Raw genomic sequence first — 27,287 nt, 5'->3', positions numbered from 1 at the left:
AAAAAAATTAATCATGATAGCTTAAAATTAAATATAACCTTAATTTCCTTTTCCATCTTTTCTTAAAAAAAAAATCTTTACAGAAAACGAACATTCTCAGGAGGAAAAAGAAAAGAAAGAAAGAAGATAATTTTATTGAAAAAGAAAATAAAAGAAAGAATGTTATTGCAAAAGAGAAATTGAAGGGTTGTCGAGTTGTGACAACTCATAGATGATATTTATGATATCTCAATGCCACATCCCATATTTGTTTGCCACTTGGAAAGTTTTCTAAAACTCATTTCCTTGAGTCAGCATCGCAGGGATGGTTTTGCTGTGAGTTGAAAATGTTAGGAATTAACTTGGCAATTTATGCATAGTGTAGAGACGGAGTCCAAATAAATTATAAGGAAAGGGACCTACTTTAAAATCAACGTGAACTGTGAGGACCAAAACATTATTTTTCCTCTTTTAACCTTTTTTTTTGAGCCAAAATCCTTTTTTAATCTTTATTATCTTTATTTAATTTTTGAATATTACGAGCTATAAGTTATTATTCTTAAAACAATATTTTTATTATTCATCAATATATATTGACAAATCTTATAAAATGACATTCTATTGATCAAATTTTGAACCTTGTCATTGATCGTTTTATCTTGATTAAAATTTAGTTATCTTCTCCCATTAGTTCAATCAACTGTGGCCTAGCCTATTTTCAATTTTAAATTCTGAACTGTAATTCACAACTTAGACAGGAGCGTTAATTGACTTCGTTTTTCCCTTTCATGATCCGTGTCTGTTGTATTTCCCTATATATTTGGTTTTTCTTTTCAAGGCATTTTATCTTATCATCAATATTATCACCAATCAATATATATATATATATATATATCTTGTAGCTTCAATCTAATTGGCAAAAAGAATTAACTCTCATTGATTAATAGATTTTAGATTAATATTAATATGAAAATTTCTCTTGATTCATTAATGAGATTTAATTAACTTTTTTTTATGTATTTTCAGTCTACTTTCACGGGAGTATTTAATGAATTTAATTTAATTTTTTATTTTTATATATTTTTATTTTAGTTTCATGAGAGCATTGATTTAAGAGCAATCCCATTTTCTAAAAAAAAAAAATTTGACTCTCATTGGTTAATAGATTTTAGGTTCAATTCTCTCTGCTATCTCGATGTAGCTTATGTAGATTGCGATGTTGCCTATTTCTATTTGTAAGGATGTCGAGAAGATTACTCGTAACTTCCTTTGGGGCTCTATTGAACAGAAAAAGAGAATTCATGCTGTGGCTTGAGATGGAGTTTATACTAACAAAAGGAATAGGGGCCTGGGGATCCAAAAGATGCAATCTCAAAATTAGGCTTTTTTAATGAAGATTGGTTGGGGACTTATAAAAAATAAAGAGGATCTTTAGGCAAGAATGGTTAGAAGTAAATATAAGTGTGGTTCAAATACTATTCCAAAGATTGAAAAGAAACACCCTAGTTCACGCTTGTGGAGCAGTATTAAGAAAACTTGAGATCTCTTACACTCTGGAGTTGAACATTGTATAAGGCAAGATGGTACAGAAATTGTTTGTTGGAAGCATGAAAAACATGGTCAATTTATAGTCAAATTGTCATAATCGTTAGTTGAGAATGAAGTCCCTTCTCAAACCTCGCTCTGATCTAAAATGTGAAAATTGGTTGCTCCCCAGTGGTGTAAGAATTTCCTCTGCTTGGTGCTTGATAATCATCTCTTGACAAACACAGAGAGAGTCCAAAAATGCATGACCGATAGTGCATTGTGTTCAGAATCCATGAGGGATGATGAGGATGCTCTTCACGTTCTTAGAGATTGTCCTGGTGCTTGTAAATTTAGGGAGAAACATGTGAAACCTGAGTATGTGAGATGCTTCTTTACTATAGAGAGGTGAGACTGGTGTAAGCTTAATCTTACAAAGAACGTGGGGTGGATAGGGGAGAGCAAGGACTCTTGGTTCACTACTGTATGCTGGCTTCTCTAGCAAAGATGAAATGACCATATTTTCCAAAATAAGGAGGGACTTTATGAGTCTATCAGTGTGCATACATTGGCTATTCTTAAGTGCATACGAAAAACAGGATCAAGAATTCAATAGAATTGTCTCATGAGCAGAATACATCTCAAGAGGTGTGTTAGAATAGTTCTGAGATTTTGAAAGTGTTTGTAGATGGAGCTTATTCAGAGATGGTAGATGCCACTGGTTATGGGGGTAACCTAAAGGATTAGAAAGGGATGACAGTGGGATCTTTTGTGTATTGACTCCAAGATATGGATGCCCCTGCTGTAGAATTGTAGGCATGTTCTACAATATTGAAGTACACTTGGGATAGAGGTTAGAAAAATATCATTATCGATAATGATTCCATCGAAGCTATTACCTTAGAGATCAGGGAGTTATTGCATCGTAGTTAGGTTGTGAATCTAAGAGATATAACTCATCAAGCTAAATAGGAGGCTGATGCAGTTGTGAAGCATTCCCTCTCTTTGCTTCGCCTTCATTTCTTTGTACTGAACATGCCCCTTACTTGGTAGGACTTTAGACCTCCCTAACTTTGCTTTGTGTTTTCTTTTGCCTTCCTTTTTTTTAATATAAAAAAAAGACTTTAGGTTAATATTAATATAAAAATTTCTCTTGATTCATTAATGAGATTTAATTTATTTTTCTATTTTTTATATATTTTCAGTCTACTTTCATGGAAGCATTGATTCAAACGCAGTCTCATTTTCAAGTTTTCCTAATCGTTAACATTAACTCCATCCAGCTATCATTCTCCATTTGCTGTACTTTTCCATACCTTTTTAATTTTCTTGATTAATGAAATTTAATTTATTTTTCTATTTTTCATGTATTTTTAGTCTATTTTCATGGAGCATTGATTCAAGAGCAATCTCATTTTTAAAGTTCCTTGATCGTTAGCATTAACTTCATCTAACTATCTTTCTGTATGCACTATATTCTCTCATGCCTTTTCAATTTTCTTGATAAATGAGATTTAATTTTTTTTATTTTCTATGTATTTTTCTAATTTGTTATGCTCAATATCAATCAACTTTCATCAATTATCATCCATAAACATTATCTGTAGAAAGAAAAAAAAGAAATTTAAGTTTGATTTAAATCATCAATTTTTATCTCGTGATCTTGGCTCTTCAAGTTGTGGATATTTCATCATATATTCCGTGCTAACAAGATAATGAGATGACTACTTATCGTAGAGGTATCTTTTTTGTAGCCTTTTGTTTTGCACATCAAAGAAGAATAGAAACCAAAAAATATAAAAGAATAGAATACAATTAAAAAAAGATATCCCTTTAAATTCTTTCTTATATTCATATTTATATAACATTTATGTCATGATTCATAAACTAGTGTTTAATTTTTTTACGTACTCAAAAATGAGGGATTATTGAAAATTCTAAAGAAGTATATTTTTTTTGCCAATATTCTCTAAACACTTTAAGAATAGGTATTTTTTTAAACTGGTTTTTCATTATAGGCACTAAAAATGAAGATAGGATATATACAAAGAAAGTATTCAACAAAAAAAAAGATTGAATAGTGAAACTCTTAAAAATTTAACCATTTTAAATGTGTCGACATTAATCATATTAATGATATTTATTCCACAGGAAATTGTCTAATTAAATTAAAAAGGCGTAATAGCGTAATATCACCCGGGACGGGTAAGGTATGGAGGGCCGTGATGCGGGCAACACTCAAAGGGATGTCAGTTTCATTGCCCACGATCAAACGTCCGAATCAATTCTCGGCATGGTTCCCTCCTACAATACTCTTCTTCATTTACAGCAACAAAATTCAATCGAAGGTCGTCAACCCAATGGCAAATTGCCTAACCCGACAACACATGAACCAACAAGTTATCAATTTGTATTCTGTCACACAGTCCTCGAACACTAATGAAGAAGTTAGAAGCCAAATATATGATCTATACTGTATTGAAATCAGAACCAAGACAAGCACACAAGCTCGATTGGATACACTGACTTTCTGCTTCCAAATGCATGGAGCTTTAACATTTTTACTAAGTAGCGCCTTCATATGCCATTCTCAGATTAATTCAATTCCCGCATGCAAGAGAAGAAATGCAGCGCAGCCAATCGAGGATTTGACTTGAAGAAACATGGGAACTCACCCTCATTATCTCGGTAAAGTTATCAGAATACAATTTACAAACATCAAACTGATATTGACTGCAGCATTGGAAAACTTGTCTGGACATGGATAGAAAAATGCACAAAGCTTTGAAAACGGAAATAAATGGAAATTACACTTCTGTATTAACAACAATGACTCCTGTGAGGTTTTCCTTCGGAGTCCAGAGTGGGAAAAAACCTGGCTGTAACGAGGGAAACCTCACGTCCATTGGCTGGTCTACAACTGAGCGGATTATGCCATCACATTTCATTCGTGCAAGTTGTAGTTGAATGGCCCCATTTTCAGGTCTCTGTGATCAGTCATGTCTGAGCACTTTTTTTTTTTGGTATTCAATTGTTCATAGCAGACAATTGTTTCTGGAAAAACTCCACAACTAGCAAGTCGCAAAGCAATCTATCCCCAGTCCCCAAGCTATGAATTAAAACTGCCTTTCTAACAAGGTTAGCCGATCAAGTCTCGGAACAAGTTGGGGTTCTGACTTGATGGAGTAACGCCCATCTGCCTCACTAACGCATCCTTCTCCAAAGAATCTGTAGGGTTTGAGCCCTTTCCATGTTGTAATGAGGACGCCACAACTGTTTCTCCAGGAGTAGCTCTGACCTCAACATTTGACCACTCAGATAGGAGATTTACATCAGCAACACTCACAGGAAAAGAATAGCCACCACTGTCACTCTGTCCACTTGTAGTTGTCTCCTCATAGATTGACATAATATCAGGGGGTTTTGAAGCAGCATCTGCACTGCAACTAGTTGAGCTTAGGCTCAGGTCAGTAAGTCCTTCCAATTGCTTGAATGGGTCCACATAGGGAGGAGCAGTAGTGACAGTTGGTTCACCCAGGTCAAGCAAATCAGGAGTAGGAGGAGCCTGATCGGCTGCAGCTTTTGATTCCTGAGATCTTTCTGCAGCATTACGCGCCTTTGGAACCTTTTGGCTGGCTGATGGTCTTTTCTCAGGTTTTGTTGAACCACCAAATAATGAGGCAGCAAGCTTCTGTTTTTCTGGAGATATTTCAACCTGTGTCTTCCTCAAATCATAATTATCATGTGTTTTTGAGTTTCCAGCACTTGCACCATCCACCTGTTTCACCCCATTCAAAGCTACCTGGGAACTAGAATCAGACATGGATGATATTGAAGATGAAGTTGGCCTACCCCACTTCCTCTGAACACCATCAAGACGTAGCTTAAGTTCTGATTGTCCTGCCTCTGACGCTGATGCCCCTGATGGAATCTGGTGGGTCTCCCTAGAATACAATACCTCAGGAACTGGAACAAGGTTAGTTGAAGCTGCAAGGGAAACTGGAGTAACTGTTGATGGCATTGTAGGTTTTGTAAGTTCATATGCCTCAAATCTCAGAGCATGCTGTGAAGATACATTCTGTTCTTGGCATTTGAAGTTGCCCATGTTCCCCATTCCAGAGCGCACATCCTCAGGAATATAGGGCTGAGCCCCCCTTTCTAGAGACTGCTGGACATATATATTGAGAAATGAAAGGTTCTTGTCAACCTGTGTTGAAGATTCAGCATGTCAATAACTTTGATCAGAAAAACAGGAGCGTTAACATGGTAATATATATTGTCATCAAGCACGCTAGAATTAGTCTTTTTAGTTAAAAGGAGGATATAAGTATGCCTATATTAAAGTTTTAAGTTTTAACAAAAACAGGAGCTAAAAATAACAAAGACAACAAGCACAATGCACAATGTACCTATAAAATAACATAATAAATGATTTGATGGCAGTCTATTTAGCCAAATCAGGTTTCATCCAGTCTTTCATCTCAAAGATCAAGATAACCAAGGAACTCTTATTTCAGGTTACCATCTCAACTAAACAGGCATTGTGATTTGCCTATGAGCCAATTGACACCAAACAGGGGCAGTCTTGCCCTTATCCTTGATAATTGTACTTTAGACGAATAAGGCATCGCCTATGGTAACTAGTGTCTATTCACCAAGTATTAAGGGAATTCTCCCATACAGGTTTATATGAATATTTGTTTTGATACTGCCCCTTAAGTCTTGGAGGAATATGAAAGCTTACTTATCATGAAACACAACTGATTCAGGATGCTTTCCCTTACCACATCTTTTTCTTGCTCCAAACCCAGAAAGTGTTCAAAGTAAAATCAATAGATATGGATAAAAAAAATTATATATTAGACTGATACAAGACTCTAGGCTTAAAACCTTAATGTCTTCACAGCTTGAATCTCGTGGCATTATTGTTTCAATAGCATGTGCTTCCAAAAGAACAAAAGCTTGCAATTCATAGGCACGTTGCTGTAGATCTGTAGAATGGGACACTAGTAATTCTTCAACAAAAGATTGGCACTGCAAGAAGACACAAAAGAGCAACTTATTATTATTGTATCAATCAAATTTCAGCACATAGTTTTCCTATCATAAATATTATGGTTCATTAACAACTTATATATGTGGACAATAACATTTTAAACTAGCCAAGCAATTCATGCTTTGTGAGCATTAGGTTGATGGTCTCACTAGCTTCAATTCATCACCAACGGAGGAAAATCTAGGAAATTGATATTCATAAAGATATATAGCCTGAATTAATTCAGGTGGGTGGGTGGGTGAGAAGTAACAATTGTTTTAAGGCCTGAGAATATTGCAGGTCTTGTTGAAGAAATTGCAGGTCAACCCAAACAGATAGAGCAGCACGCTCTTGAGTTAACGAACCAGCTTGACAAAAAGGTAGATCGCTTAGAAGAACTCATCGGACAGCTCCGTTCGTGGGTAAATTCATGAGCAGTCATCTTGATCGAGCCTTGAAGGAAACTGAAAAGGTTGACGCCCCAGCAGTAGGTCTTGGAGGAACTAGCGGAAATTCAGTACAAATTCGGCAGAACAATACGATCATTCAGCTACTGTTGCAGCAAGCTGAGGATATTGCCGAATTAAAAGCTGAGTTAAAGCTACTCAAACAGAAGATCTTCACACAAGGAGAATCCTCAGGATCATCACCTACACCTATTCCAGAGCAAATAATCGACGAGCTTTCCAAGAAGCTTGAAGGCTTTTCGATCGGAACAAAGAAGATCGGCGCAGGAGAAAGAGGTCAACTAAGGGTCTTTAAGGATCCTTACGTCATTTTAAAGGAGGAACAGGAGAAACTCAAGCGCAGGGAACAATGAGTCTCCAAGGTTCTACCTCAGGACCTCCGGTCACTACTCATACGACTACAAGAACGCCAGGCAGTGAACCTGCGGAAGATCAGATCCGCAATTACCAAAGAGCACAGAGAACCAAATACAATATGGCTCGAGGATTACAAAGAGCTAGAAGTGCCCTCACATCTCGCCCATACGTCCATTCTCTTGAACAGGAGATTGACCTTCAGGCTGATTTAAGTCAGTCTATGCGGGAGAGAGCAAGGATTGTGCCAGCAGAGGTCCTATATCATTCCAGACGGGATGATCCACATCACAGGGTATATTCGCATCGGTCAGAAGAAGCAATCTTGTGTACTGATGATCAGCAGATTGACAGACCCTTCATACAACCTAGCAGTATGGAAGTATTGCTACGCTCAGGATACAGCTTTATACATGTTGGTATCCTACAAGTCCGAATACAGATACTGCACAGGCGAGAGCAAGGAACAACTGCTCTCATTATTTTCAGGGATAATCGATGGGAAGGCGATCAGGCTATCTTTTCCACTATGGAGACATGCAACCAGCACTACAGGAAAGGAGGACGGCTCAGGCCCAATATGGAGCAAAGCTTATGGAATTGGAAGCCTTCTTGGATGCGGCCCTTGATGACGTACCCATGGAATACACTTGGTCACAGCTGTCCACCAAGCTTGCTGAGATCGAATCCATCTATAAGGATTTGATCTGATCATCTGATCTGATCACATGCGCATCCACCGAAAGTCGTCTACTTTTGCAGCGGAGCATGCTGGACCCTTAATAATGGTCATCTGTTTGTCGGCCACTTGTTTTAGTGTGTGTCTTTTTATTTGTCGTGTAGTTTGCCGACTGTCCTTTATTACTGTTGAGTCACTGTAAAGGTATCAATTAGTGCATCAATCATGAATGACGATGGGGCCCAAAGTGTACCCGGTTCATGAAAGCTGATCACTCTTGTGCCTATATAACTTCCTTAGTGTAGGAGAACAAGACATCTCTCAATCTCATCATCTCACAACACCACAACACTCTCTTCTAGTTCTCCAGAGGCATTCCCTCTCACTAAGTTGTTAGGTACTGTTCTTATGCTTGTACTCCTCTGTTTGAATCAATAAATTTGTGTACTATTCAGTTCATATGTTCTTTGTTTTTCTGTTCATGTCATACTAATTGCAAAACCGTCAGAACCTCCCCCTTGCTCTGATACCAAGGGGGGGTTCTAACGTTTTTGTCAGTCTTTCAATATCTCGATAAGCCTGTTCCTGTTCAAGTGTCGATCCTGTTACAGGGTCCTCAAGAGTAAAAACTCTTCTTATCTGCGACAGGATACTTTGCTGAGAAACTCTGAAGGTCCAGATGGCACTCAAAATATCCTGTCGCAGATAAGAAGAGTTTTTACTCTTGAGGACCCTGTAACAGGATCGACACTTGAACAGGAACAGGCTTATCGGGATATTGAAAGACTGACTTGTCCCGATATTAAACATGTAATTCCTTTCTTAAGGGATTACCTCCGACTTGCTGCAAAAACTGGGCGCATGTTTATCAACTCTGAATTATCTGAAAAAATTTGGTTCAAACTCCCTGGAGATCTTGGTAAGGAGATAAGAGAAAAGTACCAGTCGCGATATCCCGGGAATCAAATTGGAGTAGCCCCCAGAATATTCTTTACATACAACTACCTGAAGGAAAAATGTAAAGAAGCAGCATTCCAACGAAGTCTAAAGTCTCTGGATTTCTGCAAAGACATACCCATTCCTGGTTACTATCAGGATAAACCAAAATACGGGTACCGGAGAAGTAAGACTTACAAAGGCAAGCCTCATAGTACGCACGTCCGTATTGAAAAACATAAACATTTGAAGACTCGAAAGTGCAAATGCTTTGTTTGTGGAGAAGAAGGACATTTTGCAAGAGATTGTCCTAATGATAGAAAAAGCGCCAAAAGAGTCATGATGTTTGACGGACTGCAAATACCTGAAGAATATGAAGTTGTCTCGGTTGATGAAGGCGACCCTGAAAGTGATGACATTTTCAGTGCATCTGAGAATGAAGACTCATATGATCTTGATAAGGAAGAATTTATCTGCATGATCAGAGAGTCTGACAACACTTACTGGATGGGTAAAGGAGGAGGATATCAACCAATGGTTAGAGTCACCGCACATCAGTACCATTGTGCTCATACATGGGAAATCAATCAAGATATAGGTGACCATGACAACCATCACTGCACTTTCTGCAAGATACGAGCCTTGAAAAGAGCCAGAGCATATTGCCCAAAGTGTGGATTAATTTGCTGTAATGTATGCTCTAACCACTACATTGGCTTTTGGGTTCCAGTTGCTGTAACAGAGCCTAAGGTACCACCTGTAACTTCACACAAGCAAAATCTGCTTCAACAACAGGCAGATTATATTATTTGGGCTGATGCTGAAATAGAAAGACTGAAGAAACAACTGGAACAATCTGAGAAGAGATACCAAGATCTCTTGGAAGAGCATCTGGCAAAAGAAGCAGAAAGACAAGCAGTGACAGACGAACAAATAGCTAGGCGAGAAGGAAAACAAACTTGGCAGCCAGAAAAAGAACCCAGGAGAAGGACTACAAGTTTAACCATCAATGAACCTGTAGAACCTTATGAAAAGATACTGGCTTTTGGAGACTCGCAAGTTATTTGCAGTGGAGAAACAAGTAGTTCTGCTCGAAGAAGAAATAATCTCTATAATATGGAGGTTGTACTACTTGTTGATGGAGAACAAGAGGTAAAGTTGAAGGCCATTCTCGACACAGGAGCAACAAGCTGCTGCATTGATGAAACAGCTGTAGATAAAAGACTCCTGGAGCCTAATACATTTGCCACAGAATTTTGGAGTGTAAATTCAAAGATCGTGGTAGACAAGAAACTTCGAAATGGCAGAATGAAGATAGGGGAAAATGTCTTCAGAATCCCCTATACGGTGGCATTTCCAATGAAGATCGATATACAGATGATTATTGGTTGTAACTTCATTCGGAACATGCAAGGAGGATTAAGGATAGAGGGTAACACTTTAACCTTCTATAAATACCTCACGCAAATACAGACTTCGCTCATAGCTCCAGTATGGGAAAAGGATGAAGACGATGATTGCATTCTAATGCAACATCAGGAGATCAACGCTCTGGATGTAGGTGAGCCTTATCCAGATTTTAAAAGAAAATTTGGAGGAATCATGGAGCAGCTGAAGGAGCAAGGAGTCATAGGTGAAAATCCAATGAAGCTTTGGGAAAAGAATAAAGTCCTATGCTACCTGGATATCAAAAATCCTGACCTGACTATTGAAGATAAACCCTTAACAGGGATTCCAGAAAAACAGGTCGAGTCCTACAGGAAGCACATCAAGAGCTTATTGGAAATTGGAGTTATCAGACCAAGTAAGAGCAGGCATAGAACAAATGCCTTCCTCGTCAATTCTGGAACAACGGTGGACCCACTAACTGGAGAAGAAAAGAAGGGAAAAGAAAGGCTAGTATTCAATTATAAAAGGTTGAATGATCTCACCCACAAAGATCAATATAGCCTACCAGGTATTCAGAACATCATTGCTAAGGTTGGAAGAGCAAAAATCTACTCAAAGTTTGACCTAAAGAGTGGATTTCATCAAGTCGCAATGCATCCTGAATCAATACCCTGGACAGCCTTCTGGGTTCCCGATGGACTGTTTGAATGGCTTGTAATGCCATTTGGATTGAAAAATGCTCCTTCCATATTTCAGCGTAAAATGGATGAATGTTTCAAAGGAACAGAGGATTTTATAGCAGTCTACATTGACGACATCCTGGTATTCTCTGAAACACCAGAGGAGCATGAGCAACACTTGCGGAAGATGTTGGAAATTGCAAGAAAGCATGGACTGGTTCTTAGTCCAAGCAAAATGAAGATTGCTCAGCGGAGGATTGACTTTCTAGGTACAACCCTTGATCAAGGAAAGGTACAATTGCAGCCGCATATTATTAAAAATATCTGCAATTTTGATGAAGAAACTTTACAGACGAAGAAAGGATTAAGAGCCTGGTTAGGATTGCTGAACTACGCCAGACCTTACATGAAGGGGATCGGTACTAAGTTGAGTCCTCTCTATGCGAAAGTGAGTCCTACTGGGGAAATGCGTTTTAATCGACAGGATTTCCAGTTGGTTAAAAGCATTAAGGCGGAAATTAATCATCTGCCTGATTTAGAAGTCCCTCCAAGAAATTGCTACATAGTCCTGGAAACTGATGGGTGTATGACAGGCTGGGGAGGAATTTGCAAATGGAAGCTCTCAGAATTTGATCCCAAAAGCTCTGAAAAGATCTGCGCATATGCAAGTGGAAAGTTCAAACCCATTAAATCCACTATTGATGCTGAGATCTTCGCTGTTATGAATAGCCTTCAAAAATTCAAGTTGTATTACTTGGATAAGCCGAAAATCACCATAAGGACTGATTGCCATGCGATCATATCTTTTTTTAATAAGTCTGCTCAAAATAAGCCTTCTCGTATCCGATGGATAAGTCTTGTTGATTTCATTACCGGCATAGGTTCTGAAGTCAAATTTGAGCACATAGATGGGTCAATCTCCAAGATAAGTCTGCTCAAAATAATCCTTGCTCTCTCCCGCATAGACTGACTTAAATCAGCCTGAGGGTCAATCTCCTGTTCAAGAGAATGGACGTATGGGCGAGATGTGAGGGCACTTCTAGCTCTTCGTAATCCTCGAGCCATATTGTATCTGGTTCTCTGTGCTCTTCGGTAATTACGGATCTGATCTTCCGCAGGTTCACTGCCTGGCGTTCTTGTAGTCGTATGAGTAGTGACCGGAGGTCCTGAGGTAGAACCTTGGAGACTCATTGTTCCCTGCGCTTGAGTTTCTCCTGTTCCTCCTTTAAAATGACGTAAGGATCCTTAAAGACCCTTAGTTGACCTCTTTCTCCTGCGCCGATCTTCTTTGTTCCGATCGAAAAGCCTTCAAGCTTCTTGGAAAGCTCGTCGATTATTTGGTCTGGAATAGGTGTAGGTGATGATCCTGAAGATTCTCCTTGTGTGAAGATCTTCTGTTTGAGTAGCTTTAACTCAGCTTTTAATTCGGCAATATCCTCAGCTTGCTGCAACAGTAGCTGAATGATCGTATTGTTCTGCCGGATTTGTACTGAATTTCCGCTAGTTCCTCCAAGACCTGCAGTTCTGCTGAAACCTACTGCTGGGGCGTCAACCTTTTCAGTTTCCTTCAAGGCTCGATCAAGATGACTGCTCATGAATTTACCCACGAACGGAGCTGTCCGATGAGTTCTTCTAAGCGATCTACCTTTTTGTCAAGCTGGTTCGTTAACTCAAGAGCGTGCTGCTCTATCTGTTTGGGTTGACCTGCAATTTCTTCAACAAGACCTTGTACTTCCTGTCTTGTTAGCGGTGGATGAGAAGTAACAATTGTTTTAAGGCCTGAGATCTGCTTCTCAAGCTTTGATATTCTGGACTCTAAAGACACTATAGATTCTTAAACTTCTTTTTGATTTTTAATGATTACACGACTATGAAGAGACAATCGATCAAAGATTACACCAATATTATGAGCAAGATCCTTATGGGTCACCTTTTCCGCAGACGCTAAATCTAGATATTCAAGACCAACAGTATGAGATTTAGAATACCAGTCCTCTATAGATTTTTCCCACCTTGAACTCATAAGTACTAAGGAACTTTACTAATCAGATTATAAAATGGCTCACCTTTTCACTCATCACAGGCCTCCTGCCTTCTAAAGAGCTTACGTCTCTTGCCAGAAATCAGTTTTCAAGTTCGTTTTCCATTATTGAGTTCAAACGAGATAAATAATATAAGACAAGTATTCCAAAAAAATCATACAGTAATCAGAATAACAGGATTTAGAATCATATAAGAACAAGGGTATTCCCAAAGGATCTTAAAGGGATTTACTCCATAATCGCCATACTAATCACAAAATTAGGCTCTGATACCAAGGGGGGTTCTGACGTTTTTGCAATTAGTATGACATGAACAGAAAAACAAAGAACATATGAACTGAATAGTACACAAATTTATTGATTCAAACAGAGGAGTACAAGCATAAGAACAGTACCTAACAACTTAGTGAGAGGGAATGCCTCTGGAGAACTAGAAGAGAGTGTTGTGGTGTTGTGAGATGATGAGATTGAGAGATGTCTTGTTCTCCTACACTAAGGAAGTTATATAGGCACAAGAGTGATCAGCTTTCATGAACCGGGTACACTTTGGGCCCCATCGTCATTCATGATTGATGCACTAATTGATACCTTTACAGTGACTCAACAGTAATAAAGGACAGTCGGCAAACTACACGACAAATAAAAAGACACACACTAAAACAAGTGGCCGACAAACAGATGACCATTATTAAGGGTCCAGCATGCTCCGCTGCAAAAGTAGACGACTTTCGGTGGATGCGCATGTGATCAAATCAGATGATCAGATCAAATCCTTATAGATGGATTCGATCTCAGCAAGCTTGGTGGACAGCTGTGACCAAGTGTATTCCATGGGTACGTCATCAAGGGCCGCATCCAAGAAGGCTTCCAATTCCATAAGCTTTGCTCCATATTGGGCCTGGGCCGTCCTCCTTTCCTGTAGTGCTGGTTGCATGTCTCCATAGTAGTTGTCCTTAGTGGCAAGGTGCTTGTACCACTGGGCTTTGGCTTCCTGGATCTGCTGAAGTTCCATGTGGGCTTTCTTGAGATTCTGAAGGGCCTCCATTTCAATGGCGTCCTTGGCTTTCTTGATCTGAACCTCTTTTTCATACGAGAGACCAGACTGAAGCAGGTTTCTTTCCAGGTCCAGTTGTTGACGGTATTGTTGAGGAAGAGAGTGAGGGACTCCGCTAGTTGATCCAGACATTTTTCCTTGCGTCCTTCTTCAAGAGCCTCCTGCAATAAGACAGTTTCTGGTTTGACTAATTCACCAAGAATAATTAATGAGATAATTCTTGATAAACTATCAGCAATTTTGTTCTCTGTCCCATCTATGTGCTCAAATTTGACTTCAGAACCTATGCCAGTAATGAAATCAACAAGACTTATCCATCGGATACGAGAAGGCTTATTTTGAGCAGACTTATTAAAAAAAGATATGATCGCATGGCAATCAGTCCTTATGGTGATTTTCGGCTTATCCAAGTAATACAACTTGAATTTTTGAAGGCTATTCATAACAGCGAAGATCTCAGCATCAATAGTGGATTTAATGGGTTTGAACTTTCCACTTGCATATGCGCAGATCTTTTCAGAGCTTTTGGGATCAAATTCTGAGAGCTTCCATTTGCAAATTCCTCCCCAGCCTGTCATACACCCATCAGTTTCCAGGACTATGTAGCAATTTCTTGGAGGGACTTCTAAATCAGGCAGATGATTAATTTCCGCCTTAATGCTTTTAACCAACTGGAAATCCTGTCGATTAAAACGCATTTCCCCAGTAGGACTCACTTTCGCATAGAGAGGACTCAACTTAGTACCGATCCCCTTCATGTAAGGTCTGGCGTAGTTCAGCAATCCTAACCAGGCTCTTAATCCTTTCTTCGTCTGTAAAGTTTCTTCATCAAAATTGCAGATATTTTTAATAATATGCGGCTGCAATTGTACCTTTCCTTGATCAAGGGTTGTACCTAGAAAGTCAATCCTCCGCTGAGCAATCTTCATTTTGCTTGGACTAAGAACCAGTCCATGCTTTCTTGCAATTTCCAACATCTTCCGCAAGTGTTGCTCATGCTCCTCTGGTGTTTCAGAGAATACCAGGATGTCGTCAATGTAGACTGCTATAAAATCCTCTGTTCCTTTGAAACATTCATCCATTTTACGCTGAAATATGGAAGGAGCATTTTTCAATCCAAATGGCATTACAAGCCATTCAAACAGTCCATCGGGAACCCAGAAGGCTGTCCAGGGTATTGATTCAGGATGCATTGCGACTTGATGAAATCCACTCTTTAGGTCAAACTTTGAGTAGATTTTTGCTCTTCCAACCTTAGCAATGATGTTCTGAATACCTGGTAGGCTATATTGATCTTTGTGGGTGAGATCATTCAACCTTTTATAATTGAATACTAGCCTTTCTTTTCCCTTCTTTTCTTCTCCAGTTAGTGGGTCCACCGTTGTTCCAGAATTGACGAGGAAGGCATTTGTTCTATGCCTGCTCTTACTTGGTCTGATAACTCCAATTTCCAATAAGCTCTTGATGTGCTTCCTGTAGGACTCGACCTGTTTTTCTGGAATCCCTGTTAAGGGTTTATCTTCAATAGTCAGGTCAGGATTTTTGATATCCAGGTAGCATAGGACTTTATTCTTTTCCCAAAGCTTCATTGGATTTTCACCTATGACTCCTTGCTCCTTCAGCTGCTCCATGATTCCTCCAAATTTTCTTTTAAAATCTGGATAAGGCTCACCTACATCCAGAGCGTTGATCTCCTGATGTTGCATTAGAATGCAATCATCGTCTTCATCCTTTTCCCATACTGGAGCTATGAGCGAAGTCTGTATTTGCGTGAGGTATTTATAGAAGGTTAAAGTGTTACCCTCTATCCTTAATCCTCCTTGCATGTTCCGAATGAAGTTACAACCAATAATCATCTGTATATCGATCTTCATTGGAAATGCCACCGTATAGGGGATTCTGAAGACATTTTCCCCTATCTTCATTCTGCCATTTCGAAGTTTCTTGTCTACCACGATCTTTGAATTTACACTCCAAAATTCTGTGGCAAATGTATTAGGCTCCAGGAGTCTTTTATCTACAGCTGTTTCATCAATGCAGCAGCTTGTTGCTCCTGTGTCGAGAATGGCCTTCAACTTTACCTCTTGTTCTCCATCAACAAGTAGTACAACCTCCATATTATAGAGATTATTTCTTCTTCGAGCAGAACTACTTGTTTCTCCACTGCAAATAACTTGCGAGTCTCCAAAAGCCAGTATCTTTTCATAAGGTTCTACAGGTTCATTGATGGTTAAACTTGTAGTCCTTCTCCTGGGTTCTTTTTCTGGCTGCCAAGTTTGTTTTCCTTCTCGCCTAGCTATTTGTTCGTCTGTCACTGCTTGTCTTTCTGCTTCTTTTGCCAGATGCTCTTCCAAGAGATCTTGGTATCTCTTCTCAGATTGTTCCAGTTGTTTCTTCAGTCTTTCTATTTCAGCATCAGCCCAAATAATATAATCTGCCTGTTGTTGAAGCAGATTTTGCTTGTGTGAAGTTACAGGTGGTACCTTAGGCTCTGTTACAGCAACTGGAACCCAAAAGCCAATGTAGTGGTTAGAGCATACATTACAGCAAATTAATCCACACTTTGGGCAATATGCTCTGGCTCTTTTCAAGGCTCGTATCTTGCAGAAAGTGCAGTGATGGTTGTCATGGTCACCTATATCTTGATTGATTTCCCATGTATGAGCACAATGGTACTGATGTGCGGTGACTCTAACCATTGGTTGATATCCTCCTCCTTTACCCATCCAGTAAGTGTTGTCAGACTCTCTGATCATGCAGATAAATTCTTCCTTATCAAGATCATATGAGTCTTCATTCTCAGATGCACTGAAAATGTCATCACTTTCAGGGTCGCCTTCATCAACCGAGACAACTTCATATTCTTCAGGTATTTGCAGTCCGTCAAACATCATGACTCTTTTGGCGCTTTTTCTATCATTAGGACAATCTCTTGCAAAATGTCCTTCTTCTCCACAAACAAAGCATTTGCACTTTCGAGTCTTCAAATGTTTATGTTTTTCAATACGGACGTGCGTACTATGAGGCTTGCCTTTGTAAGTCTTACTTCTCCGGTACCCGTATTTTGGTTTATCCTGATAGTAACCAGGAATGGGTATGTCTTTGCAGAAATCCAGAGACTTTAGACTTCGTTGGAATGCTGCTTCTTTACATTTTTCCTTCAGGTAGTTGTATGTAAAGAATATTCTGGGGGCTACTCCAATTTGATTCCCGGGATATCGCGACTGGTACTTTTCTCTTATCTCCTTACCAAGATCTCCAGGGAGTTTGAACCAAATTTTTTCAGATAATTCAGAGTTGATAAACATGCGCCCAGTTTTTGCAGCAAGTCGGAGGTAATCCCTTAAGAAAGGAATTACATGTTTAATATCGGGACAAGTCAGTCTTTCAATATCCCGATAAGCCTGTTCCTGTTCAAGTGTCGATCCTGTTACAGGGTCCTCAAGAGTAAAAACTCTTCTTATCTGCGACAGGATATTTTGAGTGCCATCTGGACCTTCAGAGTTTCTCAGCAAAGTATCATACTCTGTTAAGTACTGCATTCTCCAGGTGATCCAGATCATCTTCTCCTTTTCTCCTAGGAGATTCTCCATATATTCTGCCTTTGCCTTAGCAGAATCAAAATTTAGCATGCTGAGGAAATTCTTCGTATTTGATTCCCATCTGGTGAAGGCATCATTAATCATAGAATAATCTTGGGGCAATATAAACATTGCTCCTTGACTATTGTTTGCTGAAGGAAAGCTCCACCATTCTAAGGGATCCTCTCTCCTGAACTGCGTTCTCCTTCCTCTGAATCCTTCGAAGCGAGGGGTTTGCATGCTTGTGGATGGCATATCCGGTGTAGGGGGATAGCCTGGTGGTGTCATGGCTGTATCTTCTGGAGGTCTGTATTGAGAGACCGCAGAGGATGTTGATGCAGATGCCACGACATATTTGTTTAGACGGTTTATAGCAGGGTAATCTTCAAGTGCAGCTGCTATAATTTCTTTTCCACGCGCCTTTTGTTCAGCCCATTGTATGTAAGGCTCCTCATCATCATTTTGTTTTTGGGAAGAACTACTCTCCCCACCACCTTCCAATTCAGCAAATGGATTGAGTGATCAGATCAGATGGACATAGCTCTACCTGTGATTGGAAGATTGATTGGTGATTGGAAGATTGGAGGTTGTGGTAATCGGCATAGCTCTACCTGTGAACTAATAATGGAGGAGAATGCTGGTTCTGATGATGTGATTAATGAAGATAGTTTGGGGTGATGGTGAATCTAAAGGTTGTTTTGGTTGGCAAGCTGCTAACTGAGAAGAGCATGAATAAGCCTACATTTGAAATGATGGTGCATAATGCTTGGAATCAGCAGGACGGATTGAATACTACTAAGTTGCAGGGAAATGCTTTTGGTGGAATGAGCTAGGGAGGTTTTCCTGAATGCTAAGAAGCAAGTGGAGTTGCCAACACAGAAACTTGACGAGTGTCATAGAGACATTTGGGATGAGAATAAGAGAGCTATGGGAGAATCTCTTGTGATGCAAATTGAGAAAGCTTGGGATAGGAAGGGGAAGTTTTGGTGGCAGTGTTGTCATGTAAATTGGTTGTTTACTGGTGACAGAAACACCATATTTTTTCACTCTTGTACCATTCAGAGGAGAGCTAGAAATAAGGTGGTGAAGCTCGAAGGGGATGATGGAGTTTGGATTGAGGATATGGATCAGATTAATGATGTTTTCTCTAATTTTTATAATGAACTTTTTGCATCTGGTGGTGTGTCAAATATGGAGAAGGCTTTGAAGTTTGTGAAGAAGCAGGTGGATGATGCTGACAACATGCTTCTGGAAAAGATTGTTTCTGTTGATGAGATAAAAGAGGCTGTGTTTCAGCTTGGAGGGACCGAAGCCCTGGGCCTAGATAGGTTTCCTGGTGTGTTTTATCATTCAACATGGGGAGAGGCTAGTGTTGAGGTGGTAAGTATGGTGACTGATTTCTTTATGAATAATGCTAGTCTGAAAGCTGTTAATGAGACAAATGTGGTGTTAATTCCGAAAGTGGATAAGGCTGAAACTGTGGGACAATTTTGACCTATTGGATAATGTCAAGGGTTTTCTGTGCAGAATTATCTCCGGTAATCAGAGAGCTTTTGTTGCTCATAGATTTATTCAAGATAACATAATCATTGTGCACGAGGCCTTTCATTATTTGAGAAATAAAAAGGAGGGAGGGAAGGTGGAAATGGCAGTGAAAGTGGACATGAACAAGGCCTATGATAGGTTGGAGTGGTGTCTTATTGAAGAAGTATTGAGGAGGTTGGGGTTTTGTGAGAAATCGATTATGTGGGTGATGGAGTGTGTTAGTTCGGTTTTCTTTGACCTTGCTGGTCTCAAGGAGGAAGATAGCAAGATTAAGGATGGGGAGGGGTATTAGGTAGGGAGATCTGCTGTCTCCCTACCTGTTTATTCTTGTTATGAATGTATTATCTGCTATGGTTCAGCAAGGGGTGGATGAAGGGAGGTCGAGGGGTATAAAGATGGTGCAGAAGGGTCCCATTTTGTCTCATTGTTTTTTTTGCTGATGATGCATTGTTTTTGTGGATGCAAGGAGGAGGAATTGTAAAGTTTTGAAGCAGATTCTTGATGATTACTGCAATGCCTTGGGACAGTCAGTGAATCTGAATAAATCAGGTATTTTTTTCTCTGGAAATGCTGGTCCTGAGGTTAAAATTGTTGTTTTCAGGATATAGGAATTGATGCAACAGATAATCCTGGGAAGTATCATGGATTGCCTATGGTGTGGGGCAGATCGAAGGTAGAAGCTTTGGCTTTTGTGAAGAGTAAGATGAGTGGTAAGTTACAAGGTTGGAAGCAGCAAACCTTAACTTTTGCAGATAGGGAAATTATGGTTAAAGCTGTGGCGAATGCCATTCCAGTATTTCCCATGTCTATCTTTAAATTCCCTAAGAAAGTTTGTGCTGAGTTGGATGGTACGATGTCTAATTTTTGGTGGGGGCAGAGAAGTAATGAGGGAAGGATTCATTGGAAAGCATGGAAGTCATTGTGTTTGGCCAAGTATGAAGGTGGTAAGGGGTTTAGGGACTTTGAGGCTTTCAACAAAGCCTTGCTTGCAAAAACAGCAAGGAGATTGCTTCAGAATTCTGATGATCCATGGTGTGCAATTCTGAAAGGTGTGTACTTTCCTAAATGTGACCGTTTGCAAGCTAAAAAGCGTAGTAACGCATCTTGGGGTCGGTCAAGTATTTTGGAGGGAAGGGACTTGATTGATAAGGATATTTGCTGGAGGATTGGGTTAAGAGAGAAGGTGTCTCTGTTTGTTGATAGATGGATACCTTCTGTGACCGTTTAAGTCAAGCAACTAGAACTTTGACTGAGGAAATGAAGCAGTTGAAGGTTCAGAATATCGTTACTGAGGGGAGTTGGGATTTTGGCAGATTTCATTGTTGGTTTACTGATGAGGATGTGGAAATGATCAGAAGTGTGGGAATTCCAGTAGTGAATTTGGCTAATAGTTTTGTTTGGCTAAGAAATAAGGATGGTATGTATAGAGTAAAGAGGGGTCATTAGGCAAAAGAGGTGATTAAGGTGGGGGGTAGGAAGGATCTTGGTGAGCCTTATGTGGCATCAAAGAGGTTGTGGAATAATATTTGGAAGATTAAATTGCCTCCAAGGTTTGCCTTTTTTGTGGAGGGCTGTTAGCGGTTCCATAGCTACTAAGGAGGCCCTATGTAAGAGGAAATGTACTGATAATCCTCTTTGTTATATATGTCATTCTAATGTTGAATCTGTTGTGTTCTATTTTTTTGTCCCTGGGTTAAGAGTTGTTGGTTTGGTTCTCCTCTGAATTTGAAGTTCGATATGGTTGGTATGAGGAGTTTTGGGAAGTGGATGGAGGATCAACTGTTTAGCAAGTTTAGAGGTGATGAGATTGAAGTGGCTTTTTTTGCTGCTACGTCTTGGGGCATTTGGAAAGGAAGGTGTGCTTTTGTGTTTGAAAATGCTGTCACAAGGCCTGATGTTTGCTTGAGTAGAGCTTTGGGGTTGGTTGTTGAAAATTGGACCGGTTTGATTAAGAGAAGGGTCGTGTAGGAACCTGTTGCAGTCTGTGGGAGGGCTTTGGTTTGGAAGCGGCCTAAGGAGGGAGTGGTTAAAATTAATATTGAAATGGTGCTATTGGTTTGGTAGGAAGAGATAGTAGTGGATGGTTTTTGGCTGGAATTGGTAGAAAGGTGCAGGCTGGATCTGCTTTTATGACTGAGTATTGGCACTTGTTGAAGCTGTGCAGGCGAGGGATATCTTCAGTGAGAAGCATGTTATTATCCGGACTGATTGCTTGGAGTTATACAGAAGAGTGAGGGATTTTGATGCTGTTGGCTGTGAATGGGACTGCTTTGATCTTCTGCAGAAGTGTTTTGAACTGAGGAGAGCTGATGAGAGTTGGTCACTGTCCTTGATGTCTCGCCAGGGCAAAAATGCTGCCGATCATACGGCAACTTTGGTTATGTGGGGTATGGTATCACAAGGATGGCTTTGTCAGCCACCATCCTCTCTGGTTTCAATTTTGCAGTTGGTCACTTTATTGTTTTTGATAGGTTGTAACCTAGGCTTGATTGCTTTATCTCTTTTATAGGTTGTACGATTAGGTGCTTTGGTTTTTCTTTACAGGGCATTACTGTGTGTAATGTTTTTTTTTTATGATATTAATAAAATTGGTCTGTTTTGTTCCCAAAAAAAAGAAGAAGAAGAAGAAGATATATAGCCTGAGAAAGAAAGATTTCCAAGAAACTAATGAAAACATGAGACTAAAAGATCTAATCATATTTCTCAGTTTAATTCTACTTTATAAACTTTTCAACAATAAAAATCTGAAAAAAAAGATAATGTAAATAGGAAGTTAGCAACAACATTTATGCAGCTAGCAATGCCTAGAAAGGAGTTCAAAATGGCAATGTTATTGGGGTGATATTACTTTCTATATGTCAAAAATTGGCATATTGTTTTACACATGATGCAGGACGTCACAGCAAGGAAGGGAAAGGAAGCGAGATTTCAGGGGAGTTCAAAGAGATGCAGGAAAGGATCAAAACTCCATAGTACTCTCAATTATATTCAGGTTTAATAAATCAAGCACAAAGCAGTACTCAAACAAACCCAACATATACTTGATAACTATAATCCTAACTGGTAATCTCAAATAATCCCCACTGATTAAAATATCCCAACAAGCATTATCCCCGTCAAACATTATGAATGATAGAAAGAAATTATATTATTCTCCTATAATCATTAATTTAATAACCAACAGGCAAAAACCCAGGGAAGACCAAAGATACAGGATCTCATACAGCATATACCTCAGGGAGCAAATCCAATTTCTTTCCTGCTGCTATTTCAAATGCATAAACTTTGATCAACGCTGAAATTGCATATGCCTTCAAAAGATCAAGTTAGTTCCTCCACAAAATTGTGCAAGGCCAAAATTTCTATCCAATGAAAATGACGCATAGAAGAGCAACACAGGGAGCAAGCCCATGAAACAATAAATGTAAACCTCTTTCATGATATAGAATGATGGAACAGCACGGCAAAGACTACTTTGGTTTCCAATGTAGAAACCTCTAGAACATGCCAATACATCCCATGACCCCCTTAACAGGAATCAAGTCATCAGATATATAGGAAAATCATTATAACACTTGCACACACTTTACTAGTAAAACAACAAGCTGAAAAACTTATTGTTGCTCACACAATTAAATTCATCAGAGAAGTTTTAGAACATGGTGCTTGTCGAGGCATGTATTTTTCTTGGCTGAACAAAATTCCAAACAAGAATTTTTTCCTCATGTCACCAGTTCACCACATACTGTATATTAATACAGACAATGAGAAGAAAATATTTGCATAATGTCAAATGCAAACTGAAGTAAATGATTCCTGAGAATGTGAACCGCTAGAATTGATGAGAAAGAAAGAATCAAGTGAAGACACATGCCAGGAAGGGCAAAAAAAGGAGATAAAAAACTAACAATCCCAAAAAAATTTGTGATATTACTACCATGCAGCTTTGAGATTTAATAGAGACTCTAAGAGTTAGATTATCTTTATGAAATAAAGCCTGTTATTCTAAATATGAAGTTAATATCTAGTCTTTCCCTGATGACATAGAAACATTTAGATAATGGGACAAACCACTCATTGACGATCAAAATTTATAGGGCACCTTTTGGATCAAATAGAAACAAATAGCTAGATTATGCATAGACCATAAGTTATTCATGCCTCAGTTAAATTGATATCATGCCACTTCTATCTTGATGATATTAAATAAAAACATTTATTACAAACCATCCAAGGACAATTAAAGCCTCATTTTCCCTCCTTCTGCTGTTAATAAGAAATTAGCTTTGTACAAGTACCTTAACAGTTTCATCATTAGAATATGCCTCTGCCATGTCACATAACTTTCCAGCGATATAGGAAGCAGAATACTTTCCATCAGCTGTGCCATACTCACCCAGAACCCAACAAATGACCTGAAATCAGCATTTAAGATCATTACAAGGAATAAGTCTAATTTCTATTAAAGTATAACAAGTACAGAACCACAAAACCTAAGGAAGCTAGTAAGTACTTGAAGAAACATTGATGGAAGCTTTGGCTCTCCAATGATGCGCAAATATGACTCAACCTGCACCTCAGAAAGAAGCTCCCATAAATAACTCATGCGTGCACATGCATCTTGGTAGTAAATATTTGAAAAAACCCGTGCAAGAATCCAAATAACATACAGCTGATGATCTCAATTGACTATCTGTACCAGCAGCATCCTCCCCAAAACCTTCTGCAATCAACCGCATTAAATTGTGTGCCACCTTGACATTCACAAGATCTCCAGCATGCTCAAAAACTTTATTCATGGCCTGCAATCATTAGTTATCAATGAAGATGTGTGAAAATGGAAAATTGCAGAAGAGAAACCTATATGCACTAATCCTCATCACCTGTATAAACCAATGATTAGTTGGAGCAAATTGCTCAGCAAGCTCAACACACCGTGATGCTATGTAGGTTTTATAATGAGAATCACTTATACTAATCATGTAATCAATCATGCGTTCAACAATAACTTCCACATTGGAGGACTTTGTCATTTTGTATAACAGTTCAAATGTTTTTCGCTTCAGAGTATCATCAGGGTCCTGTACCAAAAATTGAGATTTAATTAGAATTGCAGAGTACCATGACCATAGGAAATTATCCAGAGGCAACTGCCCAAATTGAAAGATGGAGAAGCATCATACAAACTCAGCCATATCCAACATTTTATTCTTGGCAGATTCAACATGACAGAAGCAGAAACAAAAATGATAATCTAGAGGACAATAACAAAATGATTACAGTACCAAAGTGAGTACTTAAAATTGTTCAACTTAACTGCAGAAGAGCAAATAAGAACATGCTCACCTCTAAGCAGTCAATGACAGCCAGTTGGTGTTGTTCTGCAATACGCGGACTTGATTTTATTAGCCGACCAAGAGCATCAATGCCCAAGTATTTGAGATTATGACTGTCGCTCTGGCCACATGATAATAATATATATGTGATATGTGACATCCAAATGCTGCAAGATGCATGGTAAAATCTCCAAACAGGATTCACCAGAACAAACCTTCAAAAATTTTGCAATAACATCTGCAGCAACAGCTAATAGCTTGGGATTGGGATATATTGAAGAGACGCAGCAGATGCACTCATAAAGAATAGCATTCCCCAAATTATTTGATGAATCGCTCTTGCTGATTATATCACCAATAATAGTATACATGTTTTCACTAGCTTGTTTGTCACCACTTCCCAACAGTGCCAGGATTCTCAGTAACCTAATCTGCATATTCCAAAGAGGAATTCTAGTTAGAAGTAAATGACATTTTAGCCGCGGAATAAAGAAAGACACGAAGATAAGCAGAAGGGAACGAAGCAGAACAATAACAAGCTCCATTATGTTGCTTTTTTGTGAATTGGAGAAAGCAAGCTGCGGCATTTTAAGACTTGGATGGAATTTATATGGATATTTGTGATGAGTAGATAGAATGAACCTGAATGAATGGAGCGGGGATATGATGATAATCATAGCTCTTTGGCAATCTGCGTTCAGCTACTTGTTTAAGAATGTTGACAAAACTGATGACAAGGTCCTTGTAAGAATGAACGTCGGTCGTTATAAGATCAACAAGAGGGCACAACGCAGCACCCATTACCCCTGGATCGTTATCACCCAGTCTCTTGCGAAAGTTAGAGACCAAATGGGAGACGGAAGGAGCCGATTTCTGGTAGAAACGATGAAGGGCCATGATAGCCTTCTTCCTGACGGCCTCTTTGGAATGACCCAACAGCTCGATCACCTGCGGCAGCACAGCTGGGATAGTTTCTTCATTGATCAATTTACAAACAGCATTGAGGGCAGCACAGATGACCAAATAATTGTCAGACTTGAGGTCCTTCTGGATTGTATTGACTATGAGGATGATCAAATCGTGGTCTTCATTCAAGAAAAGAGTCACAGCCAAATACCCAGTTCGTTTAAGAAGTAGATTATCGTCATGGGTCATCTTAACAGCGTGGATGTAGCCGAAGGAGGCATCATGACCCAGCATCTCCACATAGACAAGGCGAATGATATATTCTTTCATCTTGCGCTTGGGAATGTCAGGCTCAATTATACGATGCTTGAGGGTTTCGATCTCATGAAGGACTATTCTGTCTTCCTCGGCCTTGGATCGAGCTTCACCAATGGACTTGATCAAATCAAGGAACTCCTTGGACTGCCCGAACCCGCCCTGGGAGCCCCTGGCGAGCTCCCTACCAATTGTCCTCAACTGATCCAGCTTTACTTCTAGCTATGTTACACAACTTATTAATAGGCGAACGGTTTCAATTCAGAATCTATAGCATTATTTCTGCTGCGTGAGACCAAAGAAAGTGAAGTCTGAGAGTGCAAGCGAAGATATCTACGTGATGCAGCTGAAGAGACAGAGAGAGAAGGTAAGTAAGTGGAAAGAGAGAGGGAGGAGTAGAAGTTAAGAAGGGGTTTTCCGTGAACTGAGAAGAGAAGTGAAGACTGGAGAGAGCCCTGGGCATCCTATAAGGAGTAGCACCGTGTGACGCCTTCTCAGTCGTCAGAAGCACATGGTACCCAGAAGCCCAGCACATTGTTATCGTGTTACTACAAAAAATTAAAAAAACTATTTATAATAAATTATAAAAACACATTGAAAACTGAAAACGTAAGTCATGGCATTGCTGAGTATAAAGAATAATTTTGATCGAAATTTTAGCTTTTAATTTTTTAATATTATGAAGCTTAAGAATTTTTGTTTTTGTCAACACTGTGAAATTGATGGGATTGTAAATTCAGTTTTCATTTAATTTAATGAGTTTAAATTTAAAACCAATGATTTTACGAGAAATTAATTGAAGTAAAGAGTTGCGAAAACTTAACTGAACTATTTTTGGTAACAAAATTATTAATGCGATGACCTGTTTCTAATCTTTACAAATATGTAAAAATTATTTTTAACATACTAAAATTTCTACTCCAACGTATGCGTATAGATACTGTCGTGTTATCATATGAAAACAAAACGCCACGTAACACGTTAATATCACCCTTTGAATCCAAGAGGATAAGATGCTCTTATATATTATTTTTAAAAAAAGTAATATAGTGAGGAGCACACAGGAGATGCACGTGTTTTTCGTTTGAATAATTAGAGCTATAAAAATAAAATAAAATTGGACCACTACTTGGACGCTGTTATACTTTCTTGTCATGTTCGATGGAGGATTACTTGTTTCATCTTAAAAAGTATTTATTCTCTCTATTTAAAAATTTAAATTTTTTTTAAAAAAATTATATATTAATGTACTTGTTTTTAAAATAGTTCTATTGAATAAATTATTTTATATTTATTTTAAAATAAATATTTTATTAAATAAAAATAAAAATAATAAGATATGATTAGTTTGAATATAGATAGTTATTTGGTGTCATTTTATTCAAAATATTTTATATTTTTAAATAAAAAGAGTATAATTTAATAAATTAAAAATCATTCTCACTGCCTCACGGTATGTGAACTT

At 38.8% G+C, this 27,287-nt stretch overlaps 1 protein-coding gene across 1 annotated transcript; it reads right to left on the bottom strand.

Moving 5' to 3' along the window:
* Positions 1–3,943: 3,943 nt before the first annotated feature.
* Positions 3,944–26,357, bottom strand: LOC129295509 (AP-4 complex subunit epsilon-like). Its single transcript, XM_054934037.1, has 11 exons — positions 26,160–26,357; positions 25,244–26,044; positions 24,817–25,032; positions 24,612–24,722; positions 24,149–24,346; positions 23,936–24,067; positions 23,779–23,835; positions 23,564–23,680; positions 22,499–22,576; positions 6,394–6,537; positions 3,944–5,710 (listed from the first exon to the last, which is right to left on the bottom strand). The coding sequence occupies exons 1-11, from the start codon at positions 26,355–26,357 to the stop codon at positions 4,643–4,645; spliced, it is 3,120 nt and encodes a 1,039-aa protein (XP_054790012.1). The 3' UTR covers positions 3,944–4,642.
* Positions 26,358–27,287: the final 930 nt, after the last annotated feature.

Source organism: Prosopis cineraria, unplaced genomic scaffold, assembly GCF_029017545.1.
Source record: "Prosopis cineraria cultivar Desert tree isolate PC_DT_omini unplaced genomic scaffold, ASM2901754v1 PC129, whole genome shotgun sequence".
Lineage (NCBI taxonomy): Eukaryota > Viridiplantae > Streptophyta > Magnoliopsida > Fabales > Fabaceae > Prosopis > Prosopis cineraria.
The sequence above is the reverse complement of the archived record's forward strand: the minus strand, read 5'-3'. Positions and strand labels throughout refer to the sequence as shown.